Here is a 13,503-nt window from a genome sequence, read left to right on the forward strand (position 1 = left end):
CACAGGTGATTGCTTGGGCCTGGTGTCACTGCCTCTTAACTCCTGCACACAAGTAGCATGTGCACCAGTTGATTATTAGCTGAATTGACTTATTGGTACATTATTCATATTTACACTATGTGCTTTTCTCTTATTGGCCCTGGTAAGGGCAGAACCATTATTTTGAAAGGATTCTGCCTGAACCACAGGGCTACCCAGTAAAATCTCCACATTGTCTCTTTATGGAGTGATATGTAAACAAATATGGCTGGCAATCTGAATTATCCCACTTCAACTGAGAACAGAAATAGAATATTAACAGCACCATTATTGTGATGCAACAGCCAGATATAAATCCAAAACCATACACAAACTGTCTATACTTTAAGTGTCAGTTAAACAATGTTGCATGCATCAGTTTTGTTCTCCATAAGTTATGCATTTAATGGATATAAATATCATTGTCATAGAATAATAGTGTAAGAGGCAGCTATGCAGCCCATAGTGCTCTTTCGTAGTGCTATCGAAGTTTCACTCCCCTGTTCTTCCCCCAAAGCTCTGCAAATATTTTCCCTTCAAGTATTTATCCTAGTGTTCTCAACTCTAAGGGAACCAACCCAAGTTTTCCCAGCATCTCCACATGACAAGTCTCTAGGTTCTGGTGCTATTCAAGCAAAATTGAATTCATAAAGCATAAACTGTCGAACAAAATGTCTTGTGGGGACAAGTTTTTATCTCAACTTAAATACAGTGATTTCTGGTTTGCGATAAAGTGATAACCTACACTCATCAAATTGAATTCACACCCTATTGACTCTCTGCTACACACTGGGAATTAACTGAACTGCCAACCTCCTGGTGAGAGAGGAAACAAATGAGGTTGTAAATTATGTATCAAATTAGATGAGATGCTTGGTCGAAGTGTTGGCGTTTAATGTGTAAACATACTGCATGGTAGAATGACCATTTGTACAGTCACCATCACTTACAACATCCACGCTTATTCTGGGCAATCATTAGTGTCAGGCAAATGGTGTTAAACATTTGCCATTACCACTGAATTCAATTACAACTGGAGTGCTTGTAACACATTAAGCACACTGACTATTTCAGACAATTCAGTAAGCTTGTCAGGCCTAGCTAAAGTTGAGTCAGTAGTTAACTATTCACTGTTACAATTATGAGATTTATAAAGATGGCTATGCTTGGGGCTCTCTTTAATTTAAGGTAAAATGAAGGGGGTCACGTGACCTGTTTTGAAGTCTGCCTGATAGCAAGCTAGGGTGGTGTGATTGTTAGAGGTTAAAAGGGGCACAGATTGTTTTACTGGGAAGAAGGTGCAAGGTGTTTACGCTTGGAGACAATTGCAGCAGTCTGTGTGTTAATAGTGGACTGCAAGTCTCCAAAGTCCCAGAAGTGTTGAGAAAGTCGGGTTGTGAACAGTTGTGCTTTAACTATTCATTTAATTCCACAATAGAATAGAATTGGAGTCTAAAGAATAGCTAATCAGCATTTCTTCCTGGATGAAAGGCCCATGTGATTCAATTTGCCATGCTAATAGGCTTTGAGAGCGGAAAGATACAGAGGAAGCCACTGTGATACTGGGTTACAGGCTTTCCTAAAACATCACTGAATATTAAGGTTAAGGTGCAAGGGTCTGGGAGAGGGAGAGCAACTATAGGCAGCAAGGTGCTGTGGTTTACCACGCTGGAAGGTGGGTGGGAGCTCACATTCGGATTGAAAAGAACAAATTCATGAGACATTAAAGAGAGGCTGGAAAATTCGCCTAGCTTGCACTAGAGGAAGAATCTCCAGGGAAAAAGCCTCACTATGAAAGACAGTTCTGAGATTAAAACTTTGCAGGCTGGGAAAGGAAAGGACTGAAAGTAAACCCTCAGGAGCTAAGAATAATTTTGGACTAGTTACGAGAGAATTGAATGTCTACTTAAAGTACAGTATAACGTATAATTGATAGTGGGCTTTTTTTAGATGTGTTAAAAGCTCTTTTCTACAGTTTAAGTATAAGATGCCCACAAAAATAGTGTTTAGTCAATAGTGCTTTTAGTCTATCACGGTAAACATCTTAACACATGAAATCTTGATGCGCCAATCATTCAGCTATTAATTGGAAATTCAAATTTCTTTTTAAAAGTTATCAGTCTCTATGGGGATCGTAATAACCTGAAGATCCGAGTATCTCATATTACAAGTACCACTTTCCATATCTTGGGGGACTCCTCTCGATGAAAGCAGGCATAGACCACGAAACTGATCATGGCCTCCAATGTGCCAGCTCAGTCTACAGAGGAAGAAAGTATTTGAACACCAGGATCTCAAACCCGAGACTAAGGTCATAATTTACTGAGCAGCAGTGATTCCCCCCATTCTCCTATATGCTTCGGAGACTTGAGCAACCTACCGCAGGCACATCAGAGCACTGGAGAAGTACCATCAGCAATGCCTTTGCAAGGTCCTCCAAATCCAAAGGCAAGTAAAGGGGTCCAACAGCAGTGCCTTCTCCCAAGTCAACATGCCCAGCATCATTCAAAGCCAGTGGGCGGGATGTGTCGTTCGTATGCTTGACACCAGACTCCCAAGTGACTGCTCTACTCAGAACTTGGTCACAGCAGGAAGCTCCCAGGAGAACAGCAGAAACACTTTAGGGATATCCTCAAAGCATCCCTATAGGAACATCCCTAAAGAGGTCAAACATACCCGTCGACAGGAGACCCTGGCTTGCGACCATCCAAATTGGAGAAGACTCATTTGGGAAGGCTCCGAACACAACGAGGTACTTTGTTGGGAGCGTGCAGAGGCAAAGTTTAGGCGTAGGAAGGAATGCACAAATCTCCAAATAACCCATCTACCCAACCCTTCAAGTACCGCCTGCCCCACATGTGGCAGAGTCTGCAGGTCCCACATTGGGTTCTGTGAAGGCTTTTAAGCCCATTGAACCAGAGTGGAAGCAAGTCACCCTCAATCCTGAGGGACTGCCTAAGATGATGACTGCAATACCACTGTAATGCAAAATATTTCAGCCAAAAAGAATTTATCTGGTACAACTCTTATCTATTGAAAGCTCTGTCCATCCCTTCTATTTATTCTCAAGGCCCCAGGAGCAGTTAATTGAAGCTGCCCAAAGTCTCCACTTTCTAAGTGCTTCCCACAGTTAACAGTCCAAAAGGTGATGGAGGCTTCAAGCGGCTTCAATCAGCTGTGCACTAAGCATAACTGTTAGGTTGATTTCCAGTTAAATAATCATTTCCCAAAACAGACGGGACGAAGAATCAATATTTTACCAATAAACACAATTGATTAGTATGCAGTACTGTACTATATTATGTTATGTTGCGGACTGGGGAGGGAGACAAAACTGAACTCCTTTATTTTTTTTCAACATCTTTCCATAAGCAGAAGTGTTATAATTTTTGAAATAGGCTGTGGTGTGTTTCCCCAAACCCTCTGTTTATGAGGTCAATTTTTAAAGTGGGGCTAAATCAGAAGTATAGTTTATTCACACAGTCAAACCCAGGGAACGGTCACAACTTCATACACATATACAAGCACACAATAAGAATATAGGAAAGAGGAGTTTCTACAACTATGAATAACTTGAAGAAAAAGCACCACAGATGTGGACATCAGTTCACGTGATTGCCGGAGTCCAGAAATTCAGAGTGCACTGCCAGTTCCTTCAGGGAGGGGCTGCAGTATGGCTAGCTGAAGCAGGTTTTTCCAGAATTCCTTTAAAGTTGATGGTGATACAGTGAGATGAGGTTGGTATAGAGACTTGGTCTGCTCAGCAGGTGATGGCAGGAATCTTCCAAAGAAAGAGAGACTGTATTGTGAGTCTAGAAATGTAATATTAAAACTTCCCAAAGGTCAGAAGCTTGGGTCATGTGATGTTGCCCATTAATCAACTGCAGGCTAACAAGCAGTTTCTATGCCTCTGGTCAAAATCCATTGTTCACCTTCGCAGATAAATGGTGCCTTTTAGTGCCTCTTCAGGTATAATGAGCTTCCCCTTTGTTGTAGGACCAGGCTGGGGAGGAAAGTTATCCCCTGATCCCTGGTTTTGTTGATTGAAATGTGTCCTCACAATGAGAGGTGTGAGATTCCACAAGGATGAGGGTTAAACTTATGTCCTGTAATTGCTGCTGTTGGAAATTTCCAAAAAGTGTAGCCAACTTGTCAATCATTTGACCCGTAGCAGCCATCTTTTGGTTCAGCAAGTCCACTTTTTAAATTAGCAAAAAGGTAAGGTTTGATTTAATAGTTTATAATATCTTTCATGTCTTAAGGACATGGCAATTACATGTAGTTCACCGCCTAACCAGAAGGAATCTACACCTACAAATCAACTTAATGTTCTTGCTACTCCAGCTATCAATGCTACAGGGTTATTACAGTCAACTTTTCACCAGAATTTAAATGAACCCCTATCCCTGTTTGGTTACAGATCAAACGGCACTGTTTAAAAGTGTACCAGTTTGCTAATCTTATGATCAAAGGGCAGAAAGCAACGTAACAAATTTGGTGTTCAAAAATCACATCAAAATAATGAGCGCGCAATAAAGTCAGTTTACGGGTGTATTTCTGTCCTGCATTTTGTTCAGTAATACAAACTATATGACCAATGATAATAACAAACATGCAAAACCCAGTCTTATTTTACTCTTAAAAGTCCAATGGATTTATGACCCACTACTTATTGCAGGAACAAGCCCACCATATGCAGTGGTACTACAACTGCAAGTTGTCAATAAGCTCTTGAACTTGGCCAATGCAATACAGACCAAACATTTTCCTCACATGTAGAAACACAGGGTAACAAGTCAACCCACAACCCACATATCTTTCAGCAACTTTAGTGTGCGATTTTATAGGCAAGAAGTTTTTTTTTCAAATGTGCAGGAGGAAGAGGATACTAGAGATAACGGACTGCAGCCTATTTAAAGTGCAATGCTATTCTCCTTGATAAGGTAGCAGGCAAAGTCACCACTCAGTGCAGCATTATGCCATACAGGTTCGAGTTCTGCTTTGTGCAGTTAGCCAAAGCACTAAAAGCACTGCCAGTGGGGCTGTATACTAGCAAGGAATCAACATCTTAAGAAGGATAGGTATGAAAGTTGGCAGTAAGTGGAGGCAGGGAAAGTAGTGTGTATTGTTAAGAGTGATGGATAAAGGCTTTAATGCAATGATCTATTAAATGCAATAATATTGCTGAGTGAAGAAATGCATTCAATACCAAAATCTTCTGACAGCAGCCAATTAATTAAAAGAGACAGAATTTTTACCAATTTTCTCATTACTGAGGCGAGTCATCAATCATTTCTTAAAATCTGTATCTTCTAATAAACTATGGAAAATGAAATAGTTCAAATCCCAAATAGCACTGAATCCTGCAGTTATGCTTGCATGCCCAGTTTAGCGTTCAGGAACAGGAAACATGCAAATTCCTGCAATAAACTGGGACCAGGCTACAAATATCTGTTTTTAGCTAGAGATGGGGATTAGCCAGGACAAAGCAGCCTGCTTGATCAGCATCCCTCCACCACCAATGCACAGTGGCAGAAGAGTGCCATGTACAAGATGTACTACAGCAACTCGCCAAGTCTCCTTCAACAGTCCCTTCCAAACCCATGACCTCTGTCGCTTGGAAGGGCAAGGGCAGCAGACATGTGGGAATACCATCACCTGCAAGTTACCCTTCAAGCCACAGACCATCCTCACTTAGAATTATATTGCCAATCCTTCACTGTCAAAATCCTGGAACTTTCGCCCTAACGGGACTGTGGGTGTATAACAGATGGACTGCAGTGGTTCAAAAAGGCAGCTCACCACCACCCTAATGTTCACATCCCATGAAAGAATTTTAAAACAAAAGGCTGTTGTCGGAAACGCACACTGGAGCCTGAATTGAAATCACTAAAAAGAATACTGACCATCATTTAGTGCCTAAACTGGACAACATAGCCCCCAGTGGACAGCTTTGCCTTTGATTGCCATTCCAGAAATAGCCCAAAGATTCTGTCAGTGGAAGTTGTGACTTTCATATAAATCTTCCACTTCTTCGCCAAAAAGCCTTTTCCAACAGCTTGGCCAGTAATTCTGGTGGAATCCCCCAAATCCCATAGCAAAGCAAAATGGTGGAACAAGAACCCTTAGGCAATGATCTGCACACTTATTTCCAGAGAAATGCTGCAGTCTAGCAGATCCTTCACCTAGGCAAGATATTCGCTTCCTGAACCAGCCTCTAGTGTCCTGACTATGTATAACATGGTGCCTAACTGTTTGGTGGCAGAAACTGGATTGATGTATCTGACACGTTACACGCAGTCTAGCTGGTAACATAAAGCTACAGTTATATTAAGACTAAATGAATGGACAAAACTGTGGCAAATATCGGCAAGTGGGAGGTCATCCACTTTGGAGTTGAAGGACACAAGCTTGAGGGCTGAGTCAGGGAAAGAGAGCCACCTCCTTCCTTCTACCAGTGCATAGCCCCAGTTGCCTTATGGCAGTGAAAAACATTTTCCTGGTGAGAAAAAACTCGGAGCCAAAGAGGGAACATCACCTTTTTTGTAGAATGGAGGCAAGAAAAGATCACCTGGGCAGCATCCCAATCTTATAATCTTAAAGGGTCAGCTATAAGTATGACCTTTTCCCACAAAACAGCTTGGAGATAAACTGGGGCCTGGCTGCACTGCAGCAGCATGAAGATGCAAAGAAAGAAGAATGATTCAAACTGTGAAACCCCCTAGCAATAAAGAATGACTGGAACATAGTTTAGAAATCATTCGAGTCTAAATAGAGACACTGAAGAGCAAGTCAAACTACTTTTGTCATGAACAATTAAGGTAAGGAAGCAGTCACTTAATTCTATCACATTTATTGCACTTTAGAGTGGAAAGTTTTTTTCAAAATTAGTGCATAAAGAGAGACCCTGCATTAAGGAGAGGAAGTAAAGCGGGAATGATCAGGTCATTATTATATTGCTGTTTGTGGGACTTGCTGTGTGCAAATTGGTTCACACATTTCCTATTTTACAATACTGACTACACTTCAAAAGTACTTAATTGGCTGTAAAGTGCTTTGGGTCAACTTGAGCTGGTGCTTTATAAATGCCAAGACTTACAAAATCTTTGTGTTATTGAGCAAGTACTAATGAAATGCTTCAATATAAAGTTTCACCAACAGAAAAGGGTTTTCTAAAGAGTACCCTTATGTAGTGTCATATTTAAATTAGTCAAAACCTGCAGTAAGACAATTAAACAGCTAGAAAAATTAGCAAGACCCCTATCCCCAAATTCAAACAATTTGGGTTATCTATTAGATGTTGTTATGGCTTTAATAAACTTGTTTTCATTTCAACAGTAACTGTACTTCAAGAGTGCTTCATTGGTTGTGAAGCACTTTGGGGTGCCCCAAGGTTGTAAAAGATGCTATATAAATGCAAGTTATTTATCTCTTGTCCTATGTGCAACAAGATCCCTTTTTTATCAGTTTATGACAAACCTCAAAAGTAGTTATGTTTGAAATATATTGTATCAATATTTTGCGAATGTTAAAATGTCAAGCAATGAGAAGGCCACAATGGTATGGCAAATTGCAAGTCAAACTAGCAGTTTGCGTTGCCACAACTATCCACAAGAGCACACCATGCACATGAAGCACTGAAAGAAAGTCACATAAGACTCAGTGATAAAGCAACTTGGTTACCAAAATCATACTTCTATAATGTTCTTTGCATTTTTCCTTGACCGTTTTTCTTTCAAAAAGCTCGTTATTACATTGACGTATTACTTTCACATTCAATTTGGTTGTAAGTAATGAAGGTTACTGCTCCATTTGAAGTTTGAAGCTTCACAATAGCACTAAAATAACACAGCAATACAGCTAATTTGCAGAATTTTTGTTTCATTGGTTTACAAAAATCTTTGGATCTGATGGGCATGGATACAATCAAACAGAATCCCACTCATCATGCAGACCATCATTTACGTGGACGCTGTGGCTAGCCTCAAAGTGTGGATCACCATGGCCAAAGAAGTGGAAACAGAAATAAGAGCCTGGAGTTTCTTTTTAGAATATTAAAATTCTGATTATTCCCATATAATTGTTAGAAAATATTCAACACAAAACTGTATATGTTTAGATTTTACATGAACAAACATTGTCAGCTTTGAAAGGCAGTTTCAGCACTCAAACGGTGAACAAACCTTCCAACAGCTTCACATGGACAGGGTTAGCAGACCAGTAGAACAGATATAATTGGACAGCCAACTTCAGACACACAATGCAGCAGGGTTTTGTGATCGCACTGGTTAAACCAAGGCCCCGACATTAGTCACCTTTCCTGCACTTGAATGGGGTGTTGAACTATTTTCACTTCTGTTCCAGGTTAAAAAACATATGTTTCCATTTTTTGCCACACACCACCACTCCAAGGCAAACAAGCATCAAGCCCATAGCTAATGTCTGCAGCATCAAAAACATGCAGGTCACAAATGTGGGCGTCTCCACAGAACAAAACATAACGCAGTATTGAAACCAGATCACAGTAATCATCAATCAATGCTCCTCTTCTTCTGCATGCTTACACTCCATGCAGTCATTTTTGCACCACACAATGAACAGAGATCAAACCTTTAGAAATTTTTGCACCGTTTAGGCTGAAAGGATGAAATTACTGCAGGAACCGCATTACATGGCACAATACAGTATAGCTAATATGGACCCTCCCTTTCAGTCTGAAGCTGTGCATTTAGACTGCAGTGCAAATTCAAATGCATGCTTTTAACTATTGATGCAGGGAAGAGGATTACTACAAGTTCAAACACTGCATTAGATTGCTTAGCACTAATACATGCACTTAATACACAAGAATGTTATTCATCAACATTATAAATTATGATGAACATATTCACAAAATGTGAAATTAAAAATACCAAAAACAACACCTTTGAAACAGTGTGCAGATAAATTCCAGAATGGACAGCATAAACTTTTAATTTATATAGTAAGCTTTGACCCTTGTAAACACCTCAAAGGTGCTCCACATACTATTAATTACAGTGACGTATATTTGAGTAAACAAACACGTTAGTGTGTTTCACACAGCAAGATCCCACAATTAGCAATGACAGTCAATCTGTTTTTAATTGATATTGGCCAGGCTGGAGGCGACTTCCCGTTCTTTGAGTTAACCATTGGAATTTTTACATCTATCTGAATAGGCACATACCTTTGATAAAATATCACACTCTCAGTATTACATCAGGGTGATAGTCTGAATTATGTGCTCAAGTTCTATAGTGGACCTTGACCTGGTAATTCCCCTGAATCAAACTCAAGCTTTTTACCTGAACCAATCAGTATTCAAAATTTTTTGGCATATACATTACATTTATATTGGCAAGTTCTCTGAAAGAACTCCTCCAACACTGGCACTATGTGCTTATTAAAGAAAGCCCGTTTTTATTTTAGACCACTTTCTTTTCTTCAAAGGTTTCTATTGCATAATGGGGAATGACATACAGATGAGACCAGAAAATGCTCCGTTTGGAGAACATAACAAAGATGGCTGCCGCCAATACCCAAAGGCATTACTCAGCAGCACTGTCAGAAATTGTCTGCCGTGCCTTGGTGGGTAGCACTCACCTGAGTCAGAAAGTTGCATGTTTAAGCCCCACTCCAGGATTTGAACACAGAAGTCAAAACTGACATTCCATTGCAATACTGAGGGAGTCTTTTGGATGAGGCCCTCTTAGGTGGATGTAAAAGATCCCAACAAGAGGTTAGTTAACTTGGGTGTCTTGACCAATACTCATGCCTTGATCAACAGCACAAGGAACAAGATTATCTGGTCTTTGTCACACTGTTGTTTGTGGGAGCTTGCTATACACAAATTGGCTGCCATGTTTCCTACATTACTACACTTCACAAGTACTTCATTGGCCGTAAAGTGCTTTGGAACTTTCAGTGGACGATGCTGCATAAATGCAAGTACTTTTTTTTGACTATGTCTGCAATTGGGGCTGTTTCAACACACTGAAGGTAAAGAACAAGGATTTTACTGGAGATGCTCTGACAAGCCAGTAATTCAGGTCAACTATAAACTGAATTCTGCCTGTCTAAGAGGTTGTTCCTGGGGAAAAGCACTTGCTGAATCCAGGTAAACTTCAGACCAAATCACTATTCATTGTTATTGGCAGTTCACTCTGGTAACACTTAACCAAAGTATTTGGCCAGCCATCTTTGGCTGTCGCAATGGCCTTACCATCATAAGGTCAGGAATGTGGTTATTCGTTATTGACTCCAGTGTTCATCTCCATTCACAAGCCCTCCAATAATGAATCAGCCATGCCAGCCTACAGCAGGACTTGGAGAACATTCAAGCTTGGGCTGACAAGTGGCAAGTAACATGCACATGACATAACTAATAAGCTAGGGCCATCTTCACCAAGGAAAAGTCCAATCATCTCTACCAATCTTCAAGGCATTACGATTGCCAAATCCCACACCATCAATATCTTAGAAGCCAGTATTGATGGGGAACTTGACTGGATAAGCAACATTAACAGTAGCTACATAGAAGGACACAGCCTAGATATACTGTGACAAGTAGCTTACCTCTTGACCCTCAAAGCCTCTCTACCATGTACAAGGCTCCAGTGAATCATAGAATGATTACAGCACAGGAGGCCGCCGTTCAGCCCGTTGTGGCCATGCTGGCTCTCCATAAGAGCAATTCACCTAGTGCCATTCTCCTGCATTTCCCCATGCTCTGCAAACTTTTCCTTTTCAGATAACGATCCAATCCTCTTTTGAATGCAATGAATGAACCTGCCTCCACCACATTCTCAGGTAGTGCATTCCAGTTCCTTTCCACTCACTGCCTAAAAAAGTTTATTCCTCGTGTCACCATTGCATCTTTTGCATATTACCTTAGACCCGTCTCCTCTGGTTCACAATCCTTCCACCAATGGGAGGTTTCTCTCTATCAACCCTACCCAGTCCCCTCATGATGTTGAATACCTCTATCAAATCTCCTCTCAACCTTCCCTTCTCCAAGGAGAACAATCACAGCTTCACCAATCTGTCTACATAACTGAAGTTCTTCATCCCTGGAGCCATTCTCGTGAATCTTTTCTGCATCCTCTTTAATGTCTTCACATCATCCGAAGGGTGTGGTGCCCAGAACTGAACGCAATACTCCCGTTGAGGTTGAGCCAGTGTTTTATACAGATTTATCATTCCTTGCTTTTTCATTCTATGCCCCATTTATAAAGCCCAAGATTCCAAATGCATTATTAATCACTCTCTCAACCTGCCCTGGCACTTTCAATGAATTGTGCACATATACATCCAGGTCCCTCCGCTCCTGCACCCCCTTTAGAATTGTACCCATTATATTTTTTCTCCACGTTCTTCCTAACAAAATTAATCACTTCACACTTGCCTGTATTAAATTTCATCTACCACTTATCCACCCATTCCACCAACCTATGTCCTTTTGAAGTTTAACACTATCCTCCTCACAGTTCACAATACTTCCAAGTTTTATATTGTCCACAAATTTTGATACTGTGCTCTGTACACCAAAGTCTACAGCATTAATATATCATGGGCAGCAGGGTCCTAATACCAACTCCTGGGAACTCCATTATAAACCTTCCTCCAGTCCAAAAAATAACCGTTCACCACTACTCTCTAGTCCTGTCACTTAGTCAATTTCTCATCCATGTTGCTACTGTCCTTTTAGTTCCATGAGCTCTAACAATGCTCATAGGTCTGTTGTGCAGCATTTTATCAAATGCCTTTTGGGAATCCATGTACACCATTATCTTCACTGTTAGCTCAAAAATCTCATCAAATTTGCCCTTAATAAATCCGTGCTGGCTTTCCTTAATTAATCTGCATTTGCCTAAGTGATGATTAATTTTGTGCCAAATCATCAAGTAGAATTTAATGCTCCCTTCCCTGGAGGCAAATTTGGAGGGGGCATTTAATCGGGGAAGGGGTGCAATGTGGGGACCCCGCCACCTTCTCACCTCTGCCTGATTAAGTCCAGAGCAGGAAGGCTCATGGACAGCCTTCCCGCCTGGACATCAATGAGGCTCTTAAGTGGCAATTAATGGTATTCAACCAGTGGCGGGAGGTGGTGTTGCCACACTGGGAGCCTGAAAAGCAAACCCTATCAAGTTTGGCTGAGGTATCTGGGATCTGTAAAGGGGGGAGCACTCAAAACTCCCCGTCCATGCCTCCAACGCCCCTCCCTGCCCTCACTCACCTTTGGCCTGTGGTCTCTCATTGATCCTGGGTCTCTTGTGGGTGCATTACTGGCAGCTGCACAGTCCCACTGGCACTGATGGCAATGAAGAGCTGCTGTCCTCTGCTTGATCTCAGGGAAGGCCCGACACGGGCCACTTAAGTGCCTAATGGACACGTGATGTGACGGACCTTCCCAAGCTGAGGCGACGCAAGGCTCCCACTGCTTCTCCAGCTGGCGGGCAAGACCCCCATCGCAAACATTAAATTCTGCCCATCATTTCTAAAAGCTTCCATAGCACCAAAGTTAAACTGATTGGCCTGTAGTTGATGAGCTAATCTTTACACCCTTTTTTTGTACAAGTGTGCAAACATTTGCAATTCTCCAGTCCTCTGGCATCACCCTGGTTTCTGAGGAGTGGAAAATTATGGCCTGTGGCCTCTACAATTTCCACTCTCACTTCCTTCAGTTTCCAGTAGATGCATCTCATCTGGTTCTGGTGCCTTACTAAATTTAAGTACAGACAGCCTATCCAATACCTCCCACCCCCAGCTTCATCAATTTTAAACCAAGTGCCTGAACTAGCTCCTCTTTCACCTTAACTTGAATGGCACCTTCTCCCTTGGTAAAGACAGATGCAAAGTATTCATTTAGTACCATAGCCCCCATGCATAAATCACCTTTTTTGGTCCCTAATCGGCTTTAATCCTTTTATCACCTTTTTACTATTTAAATGTATAGATAGGATTTCCTTTTATGTTCACATCAGTCTCTTCTCTTCCCAGTTTGGGAAGAACACAGCAGCAAAATCATCAAAACTCTCTTTCAAGTTGCATAGCATCCTGACTTAGACATATATTGCCACTTTCTTTCATCAGTATCAAGATCCTGGAACTCGCTTTCCAACTCCCATCAGGCGACCATCACCAATATAAGGGTTGTGAGGATTCAAGGAAAACTTCCCACAGCACCTTGAATCAATATATGTGGCACTACCAACATTGTCTGAATCCCAAGCAGTTGTCCAAGTTGCTAGGACAATGCATGGCAACATCTTGACCATTTCCTTCAAGGAAGACATTCAGCAACTCGGTCTCCAAGTGGATCAAAAATCTTTCAGTCTTCAAACTACAAAGCAGGAAATGTTTGTCTAGCCAAGGTGCACCTCTTCAAAAGTCCCAGGTTGAAGCACCTTGGTTCAAAATAGTTTGCTGAAAATCAGTCAGTATCGAAAGAAAACTAGCATACCT

The 13,503-nt window shown here is 41.3% G+C and overlaps 1 protein-coding gene across 26 annotated transcripts in view; it reads right to left on the reverse strand.

Moving 5' to 3' along the window:
• The window catches only part of LOC144690603 (eukaryotic translation initiation factor 4 gamma 3-like), a 347,183-nt gene that overhangs the window by 196,798 nt on the left and 136,882 nt on the right, over window positions 1–13,503 (reverse strand). For 2 of the 26 annotated variants that reach the window (XM_078558267.1, XM_078558264.1), the window contains exon 1: window positions 7,965–7,994. The exons of 23 other annotated variants lie outside the window; for them this stretch is intronic. In XM_078558267.1, coding sequence (XP_078414393.1) covers window positions 7,965–7,979 — 15 coding nt within the window. In that variant the 5' untranslated portion in view covers window positions 7,980–7,994. Of the gene's footprint in view, window positions 1–7,964; window positions 7,995–12,274; window positions 12,311–13,503 lie in introns of those variants that run through there. One more of the 26 variants, XM_078558263.1, reaches the window with a different exon arrangement.

This window comes from Cetorhinus maximus, chromosome 15, assembly GCF_964194155.1.
Source record: "Cetorhinus maximus chromosome 15, sCetMax3.hap1.1, whole genome shotgun sequence".
NCBI lineage: Eukaryota > Metazoa > Chordata > Chondrichthyes > Lamniformes > Cetorhinidae > Cetorhinus > Cetorhinus maximus.